This window comes from Garra rufa, chromosome 14 (genome assembly GCF_049309525.1).
Source record: "Garra rufa chromosome 14, GarRuf1.0, whole genome shotgun sequence".
Taxonomy (NCBI): Eukaryota; Metazoa; Chordata; class Actinopteri; order Cypriniformes; family Cyprinidae; genus Garra; species Garra rufa.
Window position 1 is genome coordinate 14,937,864 of NC_133374.1, and position 20,886 is coordinate 14,958,749.

At 34.7% G+C, this 20,886-nt stretch overlaps 1 protein-coding gene across 3 annotated transcripts in view; it reads left to right on the top strand.

Moving 5' to 3' along the window:
* Positions 1-20,886, top strand: part of nf1a (neurofibromin 1a) — a 130,867-nt gene that overhangs the window by 131 nt on the left and 109,850 nt on the right. For all 3 annotated transcript variants that reach the window (XM_073818490.1, XM_073818491.1, XM_073818492.1), the window contains exons 2-15: positions 8,797-8,940; positions 10,731-10,814; positions 13,356-13,546; positions 13,725-13,831; positions 14,058-14,125; positions 14,211-14,286; positions 14,376-14,533; positions 15,257-15,430; positions 15,549-15,677; positions 16,279-16,353; positions 16,789-16,920; positions 17,036-17,164; positions 18,569-18,682; positions 19,928-20,007. In XM_073818490.1, the coding sequence (XP_073674591.1) occupies positions 8,797-8,940; positions 10,731-10,814; positions 13,356-13,546; positions 13,725-13,831; positions 14,058-14,125; positions 14,211-14,286; positions 14,376-14,533; positions 15,257-15,430; positions 15,549-15,677; positions 16,279-16,353; positions 16,789-16,920; positions 17,036-17,164; positions 18,569-18,682; positions 19,928-20,007 (1,661 nt within the window). The remainder of the gene's footprint in view (positions 1-8,796; positions 8,941-10,730; positions 10,815-13,355; positions 13,547-13,724; positions 13,832-14,057; positions 14,126-14,210; positions 14,287-14,375; positions 14,534-15,256; positions 15,431-15,548; positions 15,678-16,278; positions 16,354-16,788; positions 16,921-17,035; positions 17,165-18,568; positions 18,683-19,927; positions 20,008-20,886) is intronic.

Consider the following 20,886-nt stretch of genomic DNA (forward strand, 5'->3'; position numbering starts at 1 on the left):
GCACGCATACGCGTTGTTTATGTTGAAGATGCGAGGTTGGTGGTTTTGGGCTTTGCACTAGCCAAATACAATACGTGCATGTCTTGATTCAGGCCTGATGTGTTGCATTTGCCAGCAAAAGCCAAATATTGGACAGTGGGGTCGTGATTGATTTGATAAATGTTCAGCCGAGTCGCTCGGGCTCATTGGCTAAATATAAACAAAAGGAATCAGACTCCCTCCGTGCTTGTTGACATACAGAGAGATGAAATTGCATTGCTGGAGCAGCCTTACAGGCACCTACAGTCCGGTGAATGCAAGCATGTTTAAAAGACTCAAACAAAACAATCACGTCAGTTTAGCAGTGTTTAATGTTTTTGAAAGTCTTCTGAAACTATAAGACGGGTTTGAATGCAAAATCACGCGTCTTCTGAATCTGAAGAGACAGTGACAGCACAGGGTTTCTGACAGGCGCCTGTCATAAGTTATTTATTATGATTGTTGTAGATGCTTCTTCCTATAACCTTTAAAATGAACTCAGTATTGTCTTGTTTAAAACCTTTGGACACCTAAAGCGATTTTGAAGGATGACATTATAATGATGCACACTGTCATGGTCAAATCAGTATTCTGATATTTTAATTTACCACTGGAAGAAATTATAGACCGCTGAACGTAAACAAAAACACACTATGTGTGGTTTTAATAACAGTCCATATTAAATAGCTGGACATTTATGAGCCTTTTTAGTGTTTTAATGTGCATGCATCCTTCAGACCCTGCTGTCATAGCCAAAGCAGTTATGTTTGTCCCTGCCTTTGTGAAAAAGAAGCATGCTTAGTTGTATTTTATGTGCACTTGTAGTTACTTCAACTCTTAAATGTATATTTGTAAAAATTTGTACTTGCATGTAATAAAATATTAATGGAATAATAATATGCACTTTGAAGTGTAGTAAAATTAAAGGTTTTACTTTAAAGTAGGCTACGTTTGAAATTATGTTTTGGTAATCTTTTGTTGTGGTAAAAAGAAGCACACTAACATACTAAAACACCTGCAAAGTACAATATTTCGTCTTTAACTGAAGTAAATATATTTTAAACATACTAAATTGCAACTACGTTATTACAAATGTGTAATTACAAATACATTTAAGCAAATTTAATAAATAGAAACTGCATTAAAATTTAGTTTGCTACTACATATTTAAAAAAACAATAGAATTATGAAATTACATATACAGATCTAAATAAGTTGTGTTTGAAAGGACTCTTTAGTTCCAAGTAATTTAATATACGTTTTAAATATACACTACCAGTCAAAAGTTTTTGAACAGTAAGATTTTTAATGTTTTTTAAAGAAGTCTCTTCTGCTTACCAAGCCTGCATTTATTTGATCGTAAGTACTGCAAAAACAGTACAATTTTGAAATAATTTTACTGTATAAAATTGTTTTTCTATTGGAATATATTTTAAAATGTAGTGTATTCCTGCGATCAAAGCTAAGTTTTCAGCATCATTACTCCAGTCTTCAGTTGATTTGCTGTCCAAGAAACATGTATTATTATTATCAATATTTAAAACAGTTGAGTCAATTTTTAAGGATTATTTGCTTGATAGAAAGATCCAAAGATCAGCATTTATCTGAAATAAAAAGCTTTTGTGACGTTATACACTATACCATTCAAAAGCCTGGAGTCAGTATAATTATTATTTCTTTTATTTTTTGGGGGAAAGAAATGATAGAAATTAATACTTTTATTTAGCAAGGATGCTTTAAATTGATCAAAAGTGATGATAAAGACACAAGATTTCTAATTTAGATAAATGCTGAAACCTGAAAAAATTCTACTCAGCTGTTTTTAACATAATAATAATTTTTTTTGAGCATAGGTTTAGAATATTAGAATGATTTCTGAAGGATCACTAGACTAGAGTAATGATGCTTAAAATTCAGCTTTGTAATCACAGAAATAAATTACATTTTAAAGTATATTCAAATAAAAATCTTCTTTTAAGTAGTAAAAATATTTTTACTAAAAGAGACTTCTATAAAAACAAAGTCTTAATGTTCAAAAACTTGACTGGTAGTGTTATACATTTTCATTTGATTGCAAAGAAAGGGCCCAAAAACATTTCGGTTTACACTTAAGTAAATTATTTTAAAATATATTATTTCTCTACTAAGTACTGTGTGCGGTTTTTCACAAGTGTGTGCTTGTCAGTTTAAAGTTTAGAGGTTTTTTAAAGGGTTTGGCTTCTTGTGCTGCAGATTAGGGGCTCATAACAGTTTAATGAAAGTGTGAAAAGGAGTTTAAGCTGTTTTATCCCTAAGCCGGTTTAGTGCTTTTTAGATCAGAGCAGCTTAAGGCACTTGTTTGGCGAAAGCATAATACTTAGACAAGTGACGCTACTTAATTTCACTTGCATTGCTCTGCTTATGACTTGAATGATAGCTGCTTGCCACAATTGCAATTACAAGCAGATCATAAGTTGCAGAATTCCTGAATGGAAACTACCGGATAACACTAGGATCGATTGTTTGAGCTGGTCGTCGGTGATGTGTGGCTTTTCTTGCTTGCAATAGGCAAGTTCTCAGGGGTGGTTATTGCCTTGTCAGCAGCTGTATGAAAATGCAAAGAGCACCTTGAAACGATGACCTCACAGATGCCATTGCATGGTCATGGAAAAATAATCTGTCCTCTCTCTGGGGAGACTTCTGAGTCAGGAATGAGAGGTTGATGATACGTTGGGTTTTACATAGATGTTGGGGGGGGGGGGGGGGGGGATTTCTAATTTGTTATTTTGTTGTTTTTGTCATAATTTAGTCATCTTCATGTCGTCCCGAACCTGTATGACTCGAATGAAAGTCAATAGTGCTCAATATTGTTTGGATTCCAATGTACTTGAGATTTTTCTTTTTTGTGTGTTCTACAGAAGAAAGACATAGAGATTTAGAACAACACATTGTCATATTGTAGCATTATCCAAGAAACAGGCCAAATGATACAGAGGTGGAAAGTTGTATTTTTCTTGAATGGTGGCCTATGAAAGTTTAATTAAACTGTAATCTTAAAGTTGATTTACATGGTAATATTTTTAATTGTGTTTTCGGTTAATATACCGTCCGTTCTCCATAGCACACACGAGTATGGCCGGTTCTGCCAAAGTGCACATAAGGGAGGCGATTGGTCCCTGACCTTTCTGGAATTTTAAACCATTCCTGGGAAACAAAGTGCTTACTGTCCATCGGCATCCTGCATTAAAATGGATGTCAACAGGGCTTGGCTATGTGTTCTGTGAGAGTGCGTGTGTTTTATGAGTGTACAGACTGTGTGTGCGCCGGCTCTTCTCCGGTCTTGAGACTTTCATTTCCAGCCACGCGCTTTTCTCTTAGGGCCACACAGTAGTTGGCCGGAAAGGAGGAGGGAACCTCTGGGTTTCTCAGAGTCTTTCTGACATGCTGACGTGCTGACCATTGCAGTTGTCAGGAATCAGGACGCTTTAACCGTGCAGCCAGTAGTGACTTGGCGGCCTTGCACCACAAATATAGGCCTACTTAGATAAAGCAGATTATGAGATTTGTTGAAATGTCAGATTTGCAAAAGGTTTAATCTTTCTTGGGCTACTTTGACACAGTTTTGGGTGATTCTAAGTAGGGCTGTCGCGATAACCGCAATATCGCAATACCGCGCTATTGACGTGCATAACCGCAGAGGAATGCAACAACCGCAGCAACCGCGATATTTGCCTGTTTTCTTTTTTCCTAAGGATTTGCCTTTCTCACTTAATGCCTGTGTGCTGAATACTAAATTAGTAATAAGTTAGTAATGATAACATAATGTGTTTATTATGAGGCTCAGTAGATGTGCACTTAACAAGCCTAAACAGACAGCGAATGAGAGAGAGATCGACTGAGCTTGTGCGATTACCTGCGTCTGTCTTTCAGATCGAGTCGGGTATGTATGTGAAACTAGCTTGTCATGTCCAAGGAAAGTGAAATCTCTGTCTTAACATCGATGCTCTGCTGGTCAGCTGAGCCTTTAAAAGTGGCGATTAAAGTTAAAATGATTTCAACATCGTTTTTCATTACGTCTCTCTTTGAATAAATAAGCGTTTTTGAACGTGCAGTTGAATGAACGGTTTAAAGACTTACTCAAAGATAGTCTCTTGCCTCCATCTTGTGGTGTAACAATGAAACTGCACTGACTGACAGCTCGCCTAAAACACGCAGGTGAAATACTGACAGAAAGTCTCTTGTCCAGTCAGACTCGATCGGGTGCGCGCTAACTGTTATATACAAAGATTTCAGATGCAAAGCCTCTAAGTATGTCTGACATTTTTCTTCAAAATTTGCATTTCTTTCTGGCTAGGTTTCTATGTAAGTACTGTTTACTTCACTTCATGTATCAACGCGATTTGGTTTCGGTTTATTGATTTCTGAATACGACCTTACACCTTACATTGTAACAGCCTACACACAATTTTATATATATACACATATATATATATGGCGGTAATACCGCATACCGCGCTACTGAGCCACTCAAAATTACCGCAAGGGAAATTCCTTAACCGCGACAGCCCTAATTATAAGTGTACGTGATTATATTCAGTGTAATCACTGTGTATTCGTGATGGTTTTAGGGTGCTATGATTTCTGTGATGCAGAAAACACGGATGGAATCGCAGAATCCAGTCATAAAAATGCAGTTTACTGTATAATGCGGAAAGTCACTGAATTTGCCAAATTTTGAATTGATAAATCAAAACGCGATATGGACTAGGGTCTGTGATTATTAAGCTGCAAAAATGTTTCTTGTGAGAAAAACTATTGTAATAGTATATACAAACAGAAATGTAAACGACTTCACAGCAACCAGTCGAAAAAAAAAGGTTTACTATAACTTAAAGATACTATGACCGGAATAAATTGCTTAATGATAGTACTACTACTAATAATACAATTATTATTAAAATGTGCATTTTAAGGAATATTTACCAGGAAAAAAATAATTTCCAGAATATATTTATCTGGGAAAATGTAAATACACAATGTTTTGGAAAAAAAAGTAAAAAATTCAAGAGAAAGGATAATAATAAAAAAAAAATCAATAAATTTGATATGCTTTTATCAAAATTGAATAAAAACACTGACACAGAATTTGGTAAAAAAAAAAACTGAATTTGATAAAAAAAATTAAATGTGCAGTGTATAAAAATTTTAAAGACATTTCATAGGTTGATACTAGGTTTTGTTTTCTGTTTTAAAATTCAAGCAACATTGTAAGATATGTTGAGTATTCCAATAATTATCAAAATTGTTTCTCAGATTTAAATTTTTCAAAGTTCATTTCTTTACTTTTTACCTGAATCTTCAATTATTTGTGGCTGATTTTATTTTTTATGCTCACCAAGGCTGCCTTTATTTAATCAAAAATGCAAGCCAAATATTATATTTGAAATAGAGAACTTCAAAGGAATAGTTACAAAAAAAAAATCAGGATTTACTCACCTTAATAGTACCAAAAAAAAAAAAAATCAGGATTTACTCACCTTAATGTTCATACTACTTTGATACTTAATACATCTTCATTTTAATTCTTAAGTTTAATAATTTAAAAATGTGTATATATATTTAAAATTTATTTATATAATAATATTGCTATAAATTTACTAAAATATATACAAATATTAACACAATTTAAAATGTATAATTTTCCATTTTCTTATGTATTTTAAAATGTTATTTATTCCTGTGATGGCAAAGCTAGATTTTTAGCAGCCATTACTCCAGTCTTGTTCAGTTCAATACTTTTTAAGTATTTTTTTAATACTTTCATGTAGCAAGGGTGCTTTAAATTGATCATTTTTAATGTTCCGATAGATTTCTATATCAGATAAATGCTGTTCTTTTGAAGAAACTAGAAAAAATTCTACTCGGCTGTTTTCAACATAATAATAAATGTTTTTTTTGAGCAGCAAATCAGAATATTACAATTATTTTTGAAAGATTATGTGACTGGAATAATGATGCTAAAAATTCAGCTTTGAAATCAAAGAAATTACGTTCTAAAATATATTCAAATAGAAAAGAGTTATTTTAAATAGTAATAATATTTCAAAATTGTACTGTTTTTGCTGTACTTTGGATTAAATAAATGCAGACTTGGTGAACAGAAGAGACTTTAAAGAACATTTAAAGAACATCTTACTGTTCAAAAACTTGTCTGGTAGTGTATAGTCAGCTTTTATTTGGAGGCTTTTGATACATTTTTAACTTTAAAATAAACTTTTGTTAACTTTTTCCCTTATCTCCTAACTGAATAGAAAGTACAGGAAAGTTTGGAAATTATGGTGAGAAGTGGGAGGACAGTATTGAGATATGTTACAAGTCAGATTTTAAATTATTTTGTCAAATAAGCACCACAACTCAATATATCAGAACAGTTTGTCGGCATTCATGAGTTGTTCGCAAGCTGTATAACTTCTTGAAGTCTCAGTTCTTTTGATCCAGAGAGGAGCCGTAGTACTCGGAAACAGTGAAGACCGATTCCTCATCAGGGAACGCTTAGAGGGGGGAGAGGCCTCCGCCCCCTCACTCCACATACGCTTCATTAAGACGGCCAGGCCATGTGTGCTTTCAACACTCCCGCGGCACAGACTTTAACTGCTTGTGTGTGTTGGAGAGAACAAGAGCAGATGTGCTGGCCTGCAGGTGTGCAGCACAGGGCGGAAGTCTGGAGAGCTGGAGGCGCTTTGTTTTAACACCTAAAGTTTGAGCGTTTAGACCCAGGATGGGTGGGTTGGTGCATTAAGTGCTTGGATGTTCTCTCAGGGGTGGGTGTGTCAAATTTAAGACCGTTCGACCTCTCACTCCACAGTCTGCGTGTCCCACATGTTATAGGCTGTTCTCCACCCAATGCTCTCAATAAAGTCATAACACAGGCTTTGAAAACTGGGCCGTAGGAACCCAACTTTCACACCTGTTAACCAGACCCAAGGATTCTTATCTTAACTTTTTTTCATATGACTGTAAATTAGGGCTGCACGATATTGGGAAAAAACGACATTGCGATATATTTTTTTCTTGCGATATATATTGCGATGTGTACAAATTCATTTAGGTTCATCAGGTTGTTTTGAACTGCTTAAAAATCAAATAATAATTCAAGAATAATTGGGGTAATTTTGTAAGCATTTTCAAAGAATAAAAAAAATGTAAAAGTACAGTATAACCAAAACCCTGAAATAAAATACTTTTTAAAGCTTATTTTGGGTAGTTTCATAAACAGTTTGACTCACCTTATTCACTGTCAATTCAGGCAAATCAAGGCACTAATATGAAATTAATAATGAATGTTGCTTTTACCCTGATGAAAGGGAAATCAGCTTCTTCCTTTCACAAAAAACATTAAAAGCTTAGCCAAGATGGAGGAACAGCTGATCGGAACATTTTTTAGCAGCAGAGTAGGGCTGGGCGATTTGGCCTAAAATCAAAATCTCGATTAATTGAACATTTTAACTCGATTACGATTAATGAACGATTATTTTATTTATGAATAAAATTATATTTAATAATATTTATATAATATTTATTTTTTTGCCCTCATAGTTCACTGACAAGTTTTGTACAGTAAATATGCTCACATATTACAAGTGAGAGATTTTTGAATGAAGGGTGCTTTACTTGATTTTAAAATAATTGAAGGAAACACACACTATCTACTATCTATGATTATTTATTGAACATCAGTGTTGAACAACTGAAATTAAAGCACACATTGCTTAAAACGAACAGTCACATTTTTCTTAAATTAGTGAAAATAAATAACTTGCACTTTTGGAAACAAAATAAATTATTTTCAATGTTTAAATGAAAATAAGCAGTATCTCTTCTTAATAAAATTACTCTTGTATGTATGTATATGTGTGTATATATATATATATGTGTCCAAACTGAAACTTTTTGGATGTATGGATCAGAGGTACGTCTGGTCCAAAAAAGACAAAGCTTATACGCAGAAGAACACCATCTCCATCATCAAACATGGAGGTGGGCCAGTCGTGTTATGGGGTTGTTTTACTGTAGCAGGAAGTGGAAAACATGACCATACAAAGGATATCATGGATTTATTAAAGTATCAGACCATTTTGGCAAACATTGTGATGCCTTCTGTGCAAAGTCTGAAGCTAATTAATCAATGGACTTTCCTGCAGGACAATCATCCTAAAGTATACGTTCAAATCTACTTACGCTTGGTTCAGGGATCAGTCATAGAATATTTTTAAGTGGCCTGTTCAGTTTCCAGATTTAATTCTCATTGAAAATACATGGTTGAATTTGAAGCAAGCAATGGCAAAGTAAAAACCAAAGATTATCAGTGATCTGAAAGCTTTTTCAGGGGAGGAATGGCCCAAAATTGCAGCAGAAAGGTGACAGAAGCATCTAAGCACTTCCAGGCAGTGTTTATTGGTGGTTTTAAAAGAATAAAAGATTCTACACCAAATTTACTTTCAGGGGTTGAATAATTTTGATTCAATTTTTTTTTCATTATTCATCAATTTACGTTCTCAGAATTACTCAAATGTGTATTAATAAACTTTCTTTAATAGTTTACTGATGCTTTTGTTGAATTGTTTTCACAAAATGTTGTTCTCTGCAGCAAAATGTCTTGCAGGTCAAGGGGGTTGAATAATTTGATTGCAACTGTATTAAAAAACGTATAGTCGACTGTTCAAGGTGATGATAGATTTCGTTGCATCCTTTGTATGGTTTCACTCAGTCTCTCTTTCTCTGTCTCTCTCTCAATTACAGCTCCCTATTAAAACAGGACAGCAGAGCACCCACACCAAAGTGAGTACAGAGCACAACAAAGAATGTTTGATCAACATCTCCAAGTACAAATTTGCCCTCGTCATCAACGGCCTGACCAACATACTCAAAAATGTGAACAACATGGTAAGTCCACGTCTATAACGTTCAAGTCTCCCATCTTGATAAATGAATTTTGAACTTCCTGTCATTCTGTTATGAGTGAACTGCTTTGGCATTGCACAAATAATTCCAAGATGGCAGATAAATGTTTATTTAAAGGGATAGTTTACTCAAAAATGAACGTTTTCATTAATTCTTAACCTTATGTCGTTCCAAACCAGTAAGACATTAATTCGTCTTCAGAACACAAATTAAGATACTTTTGATGAGCTCCAAGAGCTTTATGACCCTTCATAGACAGCAATGTATCTGAAATGTTCCCAGACCAAGAAACGTAGTAATCATTAAAATAGTCCATTGTGACATCAGTGGTTCAACTGTAATTTTACGAAGCTATGAGAATACTTTTTGTGCGCAGAGAAAACAAAAATAATGACTTTATTTAACAATTCTTTTTAAGGCTGGGCATATGGACAAAAATGATCATGATAAAAAAAAAATCACAGTAATTTTTTTCATATCAGTCGATTTTAATTTTAAAAGCAGATTTTTGCTCCAGTGTATAAGTTGTAAAAACCAGAGGGTTAATTGTCGTTTTAAACTATTCTTTATGGTCAGATCATGACAAACACTTCATGTTTTTGCATTCTCATTTTTTTAATGGTGAAATTTAATTATTCTGACAGTTTTTTTTTTTTAAGGAGTAGTTCACTTCCAGAACAAAAATGTACAGATAATGTACTCACCCACTTGTCATCCAAGTTGTTCATGTCTGTCTTGTTTTAGTTGTAAAGAAATAGTTTTTTGAGGATATATAATATATAATGGATATCTAGGATGTCCCCGAGTTTGAACTTCCAAAGTACAGTTTAAATGATCTCTAAATGATCCCAGACAATGAAGAAGAGTCTTATCTAGTGAAACGATTGGTTAGTTTCTAAAAAAAAATTAAAATTTATATACTATTTAACTATTTTTTTATAGGAGTTTTTAACAGGAATACACACAGTTCACGCAGAGCTAGACTAAGGCAAGCGTTTGTGGTTAAAAAGTATATAAATTGATTCAAAATCATCATACATTGCTGTTTTTGTAAAGGGCGTTTGACCCTCCTTGCGGTGGGTTCACTTTGTAAACACTGGGTCGGCACTTCTGCAGCGATGTAGGACAATTTGAAGTTGGAAGAGAAAATAAATTTTTCGACTTACCCTAACTGTCTTGATCCGGAATACACAGTGTTCACGCAGAGCTAGACAAGACGAGCGTTTGTGGTTAAAAAGTATATAAATTGTTAATTTGTTAAATAAAATAATCGATCGTTATGCTAGATAAGAACCTTCTTCCTTGGCTTGGATTAATTAGAGCCCTTTGAAGCTGCATTTAAACTGCATTTTGGAAGTTTAAACTTGGGGGCACCACAGAAGTCCATATAGAGAAATCCCGAAATGTTGTCCTCTAAAAACATAATTTCTTTACGACTGAATACAGACAGACATGGTCATCTTAGATTAACCATATCGAACTCTTGTTATCGTTTATCGAGGAAAATTATATCGTGCAATAATTATCGTTATTGATTTATTGCCCAGCCCTAATTCTTCTGTTCCTCGTTACCACCCTTCGCCATTATTGAAAGTAATTTTTTGCACCATTGAACCTGAACCATTTTTCCAAATACTTACATGTGTTGTGTTTTTATGCTTAGTGTTGCACTGTTAGCTTTGGAACATTTCAATTTTAAACTTATTTGAAATTACTTGAGAGTAATTTCTGCTCTTGCTAATTTCACTTTTCTGTATGTCTCTTGTTCATAGCGAATCTTCGGCGAAGCCGCCGAGAAGAACCTCTACCTCTCCCAGCTGATTATCCTGGACACACTGGAGAAGTGTCTGGCAGGGGTGAGCGGCTTGTCCTATCACAAAGTGAACTTTGTCCGATCTGTCGCTTGTTTTGACTGTCTTACGTCCTGCCTTTTAACAGCATTGTTCCTTGCTTTGGTTTCACCTTTGTTGCTGAAGGCAATGCAAAATTGTTTTACAATCACAGCTGTTTTATTATTGCCTATCCACACCCTGATCTAAAAGATTTTATGGATTTTTATGGTAATACTTTACAATAAGGTTCCATTAGTTAATGTATTAACTAACATGCGCAAACAATGAAAAATAAATTTATTGCAATTTTTGATTTTAATAATGCATAGGTTGAAATTAACATTAAGATGTTTTAGAAGTATTGTTCATTATTAGTTAATGTTAACTAATGTTAACTAATGAACCTAATTGTAAAGTGTTACCGTTTTTATAGATGGTGAAAGTAAATTTTAGGAGGAAATCTAAATTGTTTAAACTATTTATAGCAATTTTTTTTTTTTTACTTCTATGATTTTGACTAGTTTACTGTATTAGTCGGTTTCTTTTTCCATGCTAGGCTGTAAAAAATAGACTGACTGAATGTGGTATAACTGGAACTGCTTTATAGCAGCATGTTTATAGGAAATGGATCAACATATTGGAATCTAAACTATCAAACAAACAGAATAAAGTTTTTAACCATGCCATTGTATACTCTATTGAAAGGTTTTGGTTCAGTAGAAATTCAAAAGTCACATTAACAACAGATTTCTATTTCAAGTAAATGTTGTTCTATTGAACATCTTAATTAAAGAATCCTAAAAAAATCAGTTTGTAATGTTTCTTGAGCAGCACATCAGCATATTTGAATGATTTCTGAAGGATCATGTGACACTGAAGACTAGAGAAATGGCTGCTGAAAATTACAGTTGTTTTAAATATTAATAATGTTTCACAATATTATTAGTTTTTTTTGTAGAGCAGAAGTATGAAATGACTGTAACATGAGTTTGAATGACATTATAAGGGCATCATAGGAACAGAGATATTTTTCTAGTCTGAAAACTGTCCAGAAATGTTTTTTGATTGGACTCATGAAGTCTTAGACACAGAGCCCTGGTAAAACAATTAAATCTTTAGCTTTTACTCCTAGACAGAGGGCCTTGAACCGGCCCTGTCAGGAGATTATTACATTTGCAGGTGTTTCCTCGTCTTGAGATTGTCTGGATTTTCCTGTATAGATTATTAATTTTCGCTCGCCCAGATGCGACACAGCTGTGCACTGTCCTGTTTTGTTTTTGCTAAATTCTTTTTATGTAATTTCCTTTTGTGTCATTGAGATGGGGATGTATACGTACTGGAAAAAAACTTTTTTTTTTTTTCAGAATTTAAAGGAGTGGTTCACTTCCAGAACAAAAATTTACATATGTACTCACCCCCTTGTTATCCAAGATGTTCATGTTTTTCTTTCTTTAGTTGTAAGTAAATCGTTTTTTGAGGAAAACATTTCAGGATTTCTGTCTCTATAGTAGACTTCTATGGTGCCCCTGAGTTCGAACATTTCAAAAATGCAGTTTAAATGCAGCTTCAAAGGGCTCTAAACAATCCCAGCCGAGGAAGAAGGGTCTTATCTAGCAAAGCGATAGGCTATTTAGTAAAAAATTTACTATTTATATTTTTTATTTTTTTACCTCAAATGCTAATCTTGTCTAGCTAGTTATTCTGGTTTATGACAGTGAGGGTATTTTGAAAAACTCCATCTAATTTTCTTCTCCAACTTTAAAATCTTCCTAAATCACTGTTTTACCTTTTTTTGTAAAGGGCATTTGCATGTTCAGTTTGTAAACACTGGGTCGGTACTTCTGCAGCGATGTAGGACGATTATCAAGTTGGAGGAGAAAATGAGATGAGACTTCTCCGACATACCCTAACTGTCATGAATCGAAATACACAGAGTTCACACTGACCTAGACAAGACAATCGTTTCGCTAGATAAGACTTTTCTTCTTTGACTGGGATCGTTTGGAGCCCTTTGAGGGTGCATTTAAACTGCATTTTGGAAGCTCAAACCTGGGGGCACCATAGAAGTCCACTATATAGAGAGAAATCCTGAAATGTTTTCCTCCAAAAAACAATGTCTTTACGACTGAAGAAAGAAAGACATGAACATCTTGGATGACAAGGGGGTGAGTACATTATCTGTACATTTTTGTTCTGGAAATGAACTACTACTTTAATTTGTTCACTAAAATTCAAGGAACTTCAAGTCAACTAAACACTTTTTTCATTAACAAGTTTTGGCCTGTAGTAAAGAACTTTTGGGCTTTTAGCGTGACCCTATATGTGTGCAGTACCTTGATCCACTAATATGTTTGTTTGGTGCTTTGTCATTAATTTTAATTTCTTTTCACTTCACCCTTTCCTGCATGCTGCTGATCCTAAAGTGCTTTCTATTCGCTGTAGTTTAAGTCTGGTTTAGTGTGTTTTTACCATATAAACACAGTATGGTACAGCACACAGTAAAAAGAAAAAAAGAAATGAGAATATAAATACTAAAGTATACTGTGTATTTGTGTGCATCATCAGCAACCCAAGGACTGCCTGAGGCTGGATGAGGCCATGTTGGTAAAACAGTTGCTGCCTGAAATCTGTCACTTCCTGCACTCGTGCCGTGAAGGCCAGCAGCACGCCGCTCAGCTGCGCAGTTCCGCCTCTGCCGTGCTCTTCTCTCTCAGCTGCAACAACTTCAATGCTGTCTTCAGTCGTATCTCCACCAGGTACCTCTCTAACACACTGGGGGTTCCACAGGGCTTTGTTCTAGGACCTCTTTTATTGTGTACAGTATATTAGTATAGTCACTATAGTAACTAGTTTTAAGCCTATTGTTTTGTTTGATTGACTGAAAAGTAAACTTTTGCAAATTATTAACTTTAATGTACCAATGTCTACTCATAGGTTGCAAGAGCTCACAGTTTGTACAGAGGACACAGTGGATGTCCATGACATTGAGCTCATTCAATATATCAACGTAGACTGCTCCAAGTTAAAGAGACTTTTACAAGGTAAAGCGTGCTTTATTTTATAGAGTTTTTATTGCCTCTGTATTCTTAAAGTTTATTGTGGGTCATTTTTATGGGTAGACCAAAGCTGCACAGTTAAATGGCACAGAGGAAGTATTAAACCACAAATTAATGTAAATAAATATATAGTGTTTTAATAATTTAAAATAAATGTATTTATTAAACATGATGCTGAATTGCTTGATAACATCCTGCATGTTCCCTTTAGAAACAGTACTTAAATTCAAATCTTTGAAAAAGCCTGCTCAGCTTTCAGTAATCAGCAGTTTGGAAAAGGTATGTATATTTTTTTTGCTTGCTTTAATCATTTTTATCATATTAGAGGTTATAATAGTAAATATATCTGATATGTTTGTGTCAGGCTTTCTGGAACTGGGTTGAACACTACCCTGATGAGTTCACTATGCTCTATCAGAGACCCCAGGCTGATATGGCCGGTGAGTGACACCATAATTCATATCCAGATTGACTTGATGCAGTCCATGTTTAGATGTGTAAAGATTAAACTGTGTGTTTCTGTATGCAGACTGTGCAGAAAAACTGTTCGACCTGGTGGACAGTTTTGCAGAGAGCGCAAAGAGAAAGGCTGCTGTGTGGCCGCTACAGATCATCCTCCTCATCCTGTGTCCAGAGATCACTCAGAGCATCACCAAAGAAGTAGGAGGGGAGGAGAAGGCTAACAAGGTCAGAGATTACGTATTGAATTACAGTGCTGTTTCTGCATCTTTTATTTACTGGAAGTGATCATTGGAAACAGTAACAGACATATACAGTCGAAGTCAAAAGTTTACATACACCTGGCAGAATATGCAAAATGTTAACTGTTTTACCAAAATAAGAGAGCTCATAAAAAATACATGTAGTCTACAAGAGAAAATAATAGTTTAATTTATAAAAATGACCCTTGATTTGTAATACAGTGTTGTTACCTGAATGATCCACAGTTGGGTTTTTTTGTTTAGTGATAGTTGTCCATGAGCTACTTGTTTGTCCCGAACAGTTAAACTGCATGCTGTTCTTCAGAAAAGTCTTTTAGGTCCCACAGATTCTTTTCAGCATTTGTGTATTTGAACCCTTTCCAACAATGACTGTATGATTTTGAGATCCATCTTTTCACACTGAGGACAACTGAGGGACTCATATGCAACTATTACAGAAGGTTCAAGCACTCATTGATGCGTCAGAAGGAAACATGATGCATTAAGAGCTGGTGGTGAAAAAATCTGTATTTTTTTTATGTGAATCTTATTCAGGTCAGTACTTAATAAAAACATGCATTTTGTATGATCCCTCTTATTTTGGTCAAATAATTTAACATTTTGCAAATTCTGCAAGGTGTATGTAAACTTTTGACCTCAGCTGTACTTGATGTTTTTGGAGACAAACCTGTTTTATTTTTATCAACAGAAGTCTTTTGTAGAGAGTCTACGGAAGGCTCTGGGACAGCACAGTGGCAGCAGACAGTTGACAGAGAGTGCGGCCTTTGCATGTGTCAAACTCTGCAAAGCCTGCACCTACATCAACTGGGAAGACAACTCTGTGATCTTTCTCCTAGTTCAGTCCATCGTAATGGACCTTAAAGTAAGGAGGACTTTTTTTTTGAGTAAACATTTCCAAAAAATGCATGTCTGAAGGGAATGAAGAACATTTATTCCTGTATTTCTAGTTTTGTGTAACTTTGCTCTCTTTTCTCTCCTAGGGTCTTCTGTTTAACCCTACTAAGCCATTCTCAAGAGGTGCGGGCTGCCAGAGCGCCGATGTGGATTTGATGATTGACTGTTTTGTGTCATGTTATCGCATCAATCCTCGTAACAACCAGCATTTTAAGGTAAGCTTGGTTATTGAATCTTCGAGTGTCAAGCATTACTATCACAGCATGCAGTCAACATTTGTTTCAGGACAAAAATTATTTCTGTGATCGAAGCTGAATTTTCACATGATCCTTCAGAAATCATTCTAATATGCTGATTTATTATCATTGGTGAAAACAGGTGTGATGCTTAATATTTTGTAATAACTTGTGATACTTTTAGGATTCATTAAAAAAAAAAGTAAAAATGAACAGCATTTATTTAAAATAGATTTTTTTTTGTAACAGTATAATCATTTAAAAGTTTGTGGTCAGTCAGTTTTTATTCTTTATTTGTTTTAATTAATACTTTTATTCACCAAGGATGTGTTAAATTGATTAAAAGTGGTAGACTTTTATTTTTAGAAAAGATTTTGAATAAATGCTTTTCTTTTTAACTTTTTTTCATCAAATAATCCTGAAAAAAGAATCACAGTTTCCAAAAACATATTAAGCTTCACAACTGTTTTCAACAATTATTATAAAAGTAATAAATCAGCATTTTAGAACGATTTCTGAAGGATCATGTGACACTGAAGACTGGAGTAATGGATGATAAAAAATGTATTTATTTTGCTAGGTATGCCTGGCCTCGACTTCTCCTCCTACCTTCCATTTCGTCTTGGTTAACTCGCTGCACAAAATTATCACCAATGTAAGTATAATCTCAGTAAAATTTTTCAATATTATTAAAAAAAAATATATAATTGTTAAATATTATGCAAATGAGAAGCAACTTAAAATAATGATACACCAATGATACAAATAAATAACTTCAGAAAGTGTCAGCATTCCGCATGAGTATTGATGCTTATTTATGATAAAATGCATTTTGTGTTGCTGTAATTTATATTCAGACCCTTTCCCTGTATAATGTTAATTTTTAGCATCAAAAATGTCGTCTTGTTAAAATCTTATTTTTATCAGCAATTCATGCCATATGTGATCAGACTTTTTATGGCCTATTAACATATCCCACCAATAATGTTGGAATGATTTCTAGCAACTTCCAGCAGTGAAACCACTCTCAGTGTCGCTATAAAAGTGCAGTTTATAGCTTATTAATGTTTCACATTCATGTTCTTGCTAGTCGCACCTGGACTGGTGGCCGAAGATTGACGCCATCTACTGCTACTCAGGAGAACTGCGCACCATGTTTGCGGACACATTGGGCAGAGTGATTCAGAGTCTCAGTGCCCATCCACCCCTGAGGATGACATCAGTGAGACTCACACTAATGCTAGACACTGAGACACATAATCATCCACACAGTATATGATGTGTAGAAAAGCATGGTGTTTCTGCTTTTTGCTGTTAAAGTTGCTTTTTTCTTGCAGAGTTTGACATTCAAAGAGAAAATGACGACTAGTTTAAAGTTCAAGGAGAGGTCCACTGACCTTGACTCACGTTCTCTGCTGCTGGCCCTGGTCAAACTCATCCACGCTGACCCTAAACTAATGCTGCACGTGAGTCTTGGCCATACATGTGTATTAAATAGTCTTTTAGCTTCTGTTAAAATTATGATGAGTTACCTTTTGTATGAAAGTAAAGTTATCTTGGAGTTGTCTCTGCATATTAGGCTAGGACTGGAAAAATTATATTTATGTCAGAATAGTTGAACATGCCACCTTTGATCTCTTAATTCTCATAAAATGCTCCAATCCATCAGTGTTGTGTTTTCTGATTGGTTCAAATCCTGGATTATCCAGATTAGGATTTACATGTGGATTTATTCTTTTTTTTTTCAAGACTGCTTCTTCCCCCCAGTCTTGTTTCTTAACATGAGTTGATATGAATTGTGATTTGTGACCCTGGACCACAAAACCAGTCTAAAGTAGCACGGGTATATTTGTAGCAATAGCCAAAAATACATTGTATGGGTCAAAATGATCGATTTTTCTTTTATGACAAAAATCGTTCAAATTTAAGATTTAGATTAAGTAAAGATCATGTTCAATGAAGGTGTTTTGTAAATTTCCTTCCATAAATATATCAAAACTTAATTTCAGATTCAAGATTTGTATCTCAGCTAAATATTGTCCTATCCTAACAAACTGTTCATCAATGAAAAGAATATTTAATTTGCTTTAATTTAAAATAGTCTGTCTAAATATCTAAGTTTAGGAGTTGACTTGTAGATTAAAGGGATAGTTCACCCCAAAATTTTAATTCTGTCATTAATTACTCAACCTCAAGTTGTTCCAAACCTGAAAAAACCTTTATCTTCAGAACAATAATTAAGATATTTTTGAATAAAATCCAAGAGTTTTCTGACCCTCCATAGACAGCAACGCAACTACCATGTTCAAGGCCCAGAAAAGAAGTAAGGAAGTTGTTAAAGTAGTCCATGTGACAGCAGTGGTTCAACCGTAATGTTATGAAGCTGCAAGAGTACTTTTTGTGTGCAAAGAAAACAAAATAACAACTTTCTTCAACATTTTCATCTCTTTCGTGCCAGGCTTCAACCTGTTCAAAGACATCATAATGATTTTCTTTAATAAAAAAAGACTTAAAGGGATAGTTCACCCAAAAATGCAAATGCTGTCATTTAGTTTTCTTTGCACACAAAGTATTCTCGTTGCTTCATAAAATTAAGGTTGAACCTGTCACATGGACTATTTCAATTGTTTTTACTACCTTTCTGGGCCTTGAATGTAGTAATTGCTCTGCTGTTTATGCAGGGTCAGAAAGCACTTTGATTTCATCAAAAATATCTTCTTTTGTGTTCTGAAGATGAATGAAGGCCTTATGGGTTTGTAACGACACAAGTCAATGTAATTAATGACAGAATTTTCATTTTTGAGTAAACTATCTTTTTAAGGATAAATCTGATAAAAATCACTCAACAAATTGCATTTTCTCGCCATCAGAACCCAGGGAAACCAGGTCAGGAGATCCAGAACAGCACAGCTGAGCTCATCAAAGGTCTTGTCCAGTTGGTTCCTCTCACCCACAGTACTGAGATTTCACAGGAAGCCATGGAGGTAAGACAGTCTGTTTATTTTAACCTCTTATTTGCTATTCTTAACTCAAATAATTAATATTGTTTTCAATAATTGAAATGATGTTGGAATGCTGAAATAAAAAAATAAGAGTTTAAAGGGATAGTTCACCCAAAAAGGATTATTGGATGTTTATCTGCTACCTTCAGGGCATCCAAGATGTAGGTGACTTTGTTTTTCAGTAGAACACAAACAAAGATTTTTAACTCAAACCATTGCAGTCTGTCAGTCATATAATGGCAGTCAATGGGCACCAAATCTTTGACAGTAAAAAAAAAAAGCATACACAGACAAAACCAAATTAAACCCTGTGTCTCGTGACGATACATTGAGGTCTTGAGACACATAACGATCGTTCTGTGCAAGAAACTGAACAGTGTTTATATCATTATTTACCTCTGATCCACCACAACATTCAACTGTATTGAACACATTCGCAACAGCCGGCGCCAGACGCGTCAATGTGCTCTGGCAATGTAGTCTGTGAAGAGTCAACACACCTGGATCAGTTCGCACAAGGAAACGTAAACTTTTAGTTTTTAATCGGTTGCCAGAATTAGGATAAGCAGAAGTAATTACTATTTTTAAGTAGCCGTTTAAAAAAAAAAAAAAAAAAAGGAGTGACGTATACGCGCAACAGATCGCTTCCATGAGTGCATCTACTATGCCAGAGCATGTTGACGCATCATGCGCTAGCTGTTGTGAACGCACTCAGGACAATTGAATGTTGTGGTAGATCAGAGGTGAATAATGATATAAATACTGTTCAGTTTCTTGCACAGACCAATCGTTTTGTGTCTTAACACCTCATTGTATCTCCACGAGCCACAGGGTTTAATTTGGTTTTGTCTTTTTTTTTTTACTTTCAAAGATTTGGTGCCCATTGACTGCCATTGCAACGGTTAAAAATGAAAAATGATTTAAAAATCTGTTTGTGTTCTACTGAACAAACAAAGTCACCTACATCTTAGATGCCCAGGGGGTAAGCAGATAAACATTTTTGGGTGAACTACCCCTTTAATAGAAATATGAACTAATAACAACGATACAAATGTATAACAAAATTGCTAAAACTTAAACTAAAATAAAAAAATAGAAATAAAATAGAAAATAAAATTCAAAATAAAAATAATCAACAGTATATAAATAACACTGCTGTTCTGAACTCTTATCATTGAGCGATTTTATAAACACAAGTGATTCACAAATTTTTGTATTCTAATCCAGGCACTGCTGGTGTTACATCAGCCAGAAACTATTGAGCTGTGGAATCCTGACGCACCCATTGAGACCTTTTGGGACATCAGGTAGGCATGAAAAATTGGGTTAAGTTGTTGAAGGAAAACTCCACTTTTTTGGAAATGGGCTCATTCTCCAACTTCCCCCAAGTTAATAAGTTGAGTTTTACCTTTTTGAAATCCATTCAGCCGTTCTCCCGTTCTGGCGATATCACTTTTAGCATAGCTTAGCATAGATCATTGAATCCTATTAGACCAATAGCATCGCGTTCAAAAATGACCAACAAGTTTCGATATTTGTCCTATTTAAAACTTGACTCTTCTGCAGTTATATCGTATACTAAGAACGTGACCAAGTGCATGCACAGGGAGCATTCCTCGTTGGAAGTTACCTAGCTGGGAACTAATTTCAGGCGCTACGTGATATTACTGCGCCTGCTGCGTCCATATTACGGCAGCAAACTTCCTTGACTATTACGCCGGAATGGGAGTGTAGTTCCTAATCTTATCGGCCTAGAAAATCTTTATATTTTCCGCCGGTCTTAGTACACGATATAACTGCAGAAGAGTCAAGTTGGAAAAATTGGAAAAATATCTAAACTCGTTGGTCATTTTTGAACGCGATGCTATTGGTCTAATAGTATTCAATGATCTATGCTAAGCTATGCTAAAAGTGATATCACCAGAACAGGAGAATGGCTGAAATCATTTCAAAAGGTAAAACTCAATTTATTAACTCGGGGGAAGTTGGAGAATGAGCCTATTTCCAAAAAAAGTGGAGTGTTCCTTTAAAGGAATAATTCACCAAAAATTAAAATTGGTCATTAATTACTCACCCTCATGTCATTCCAAACCCATAAGACCTTTGTTTGTCTTCAGAACACAAATTAAGATATATATATATATATATATATATATATATATATATATATATATATATATATATAT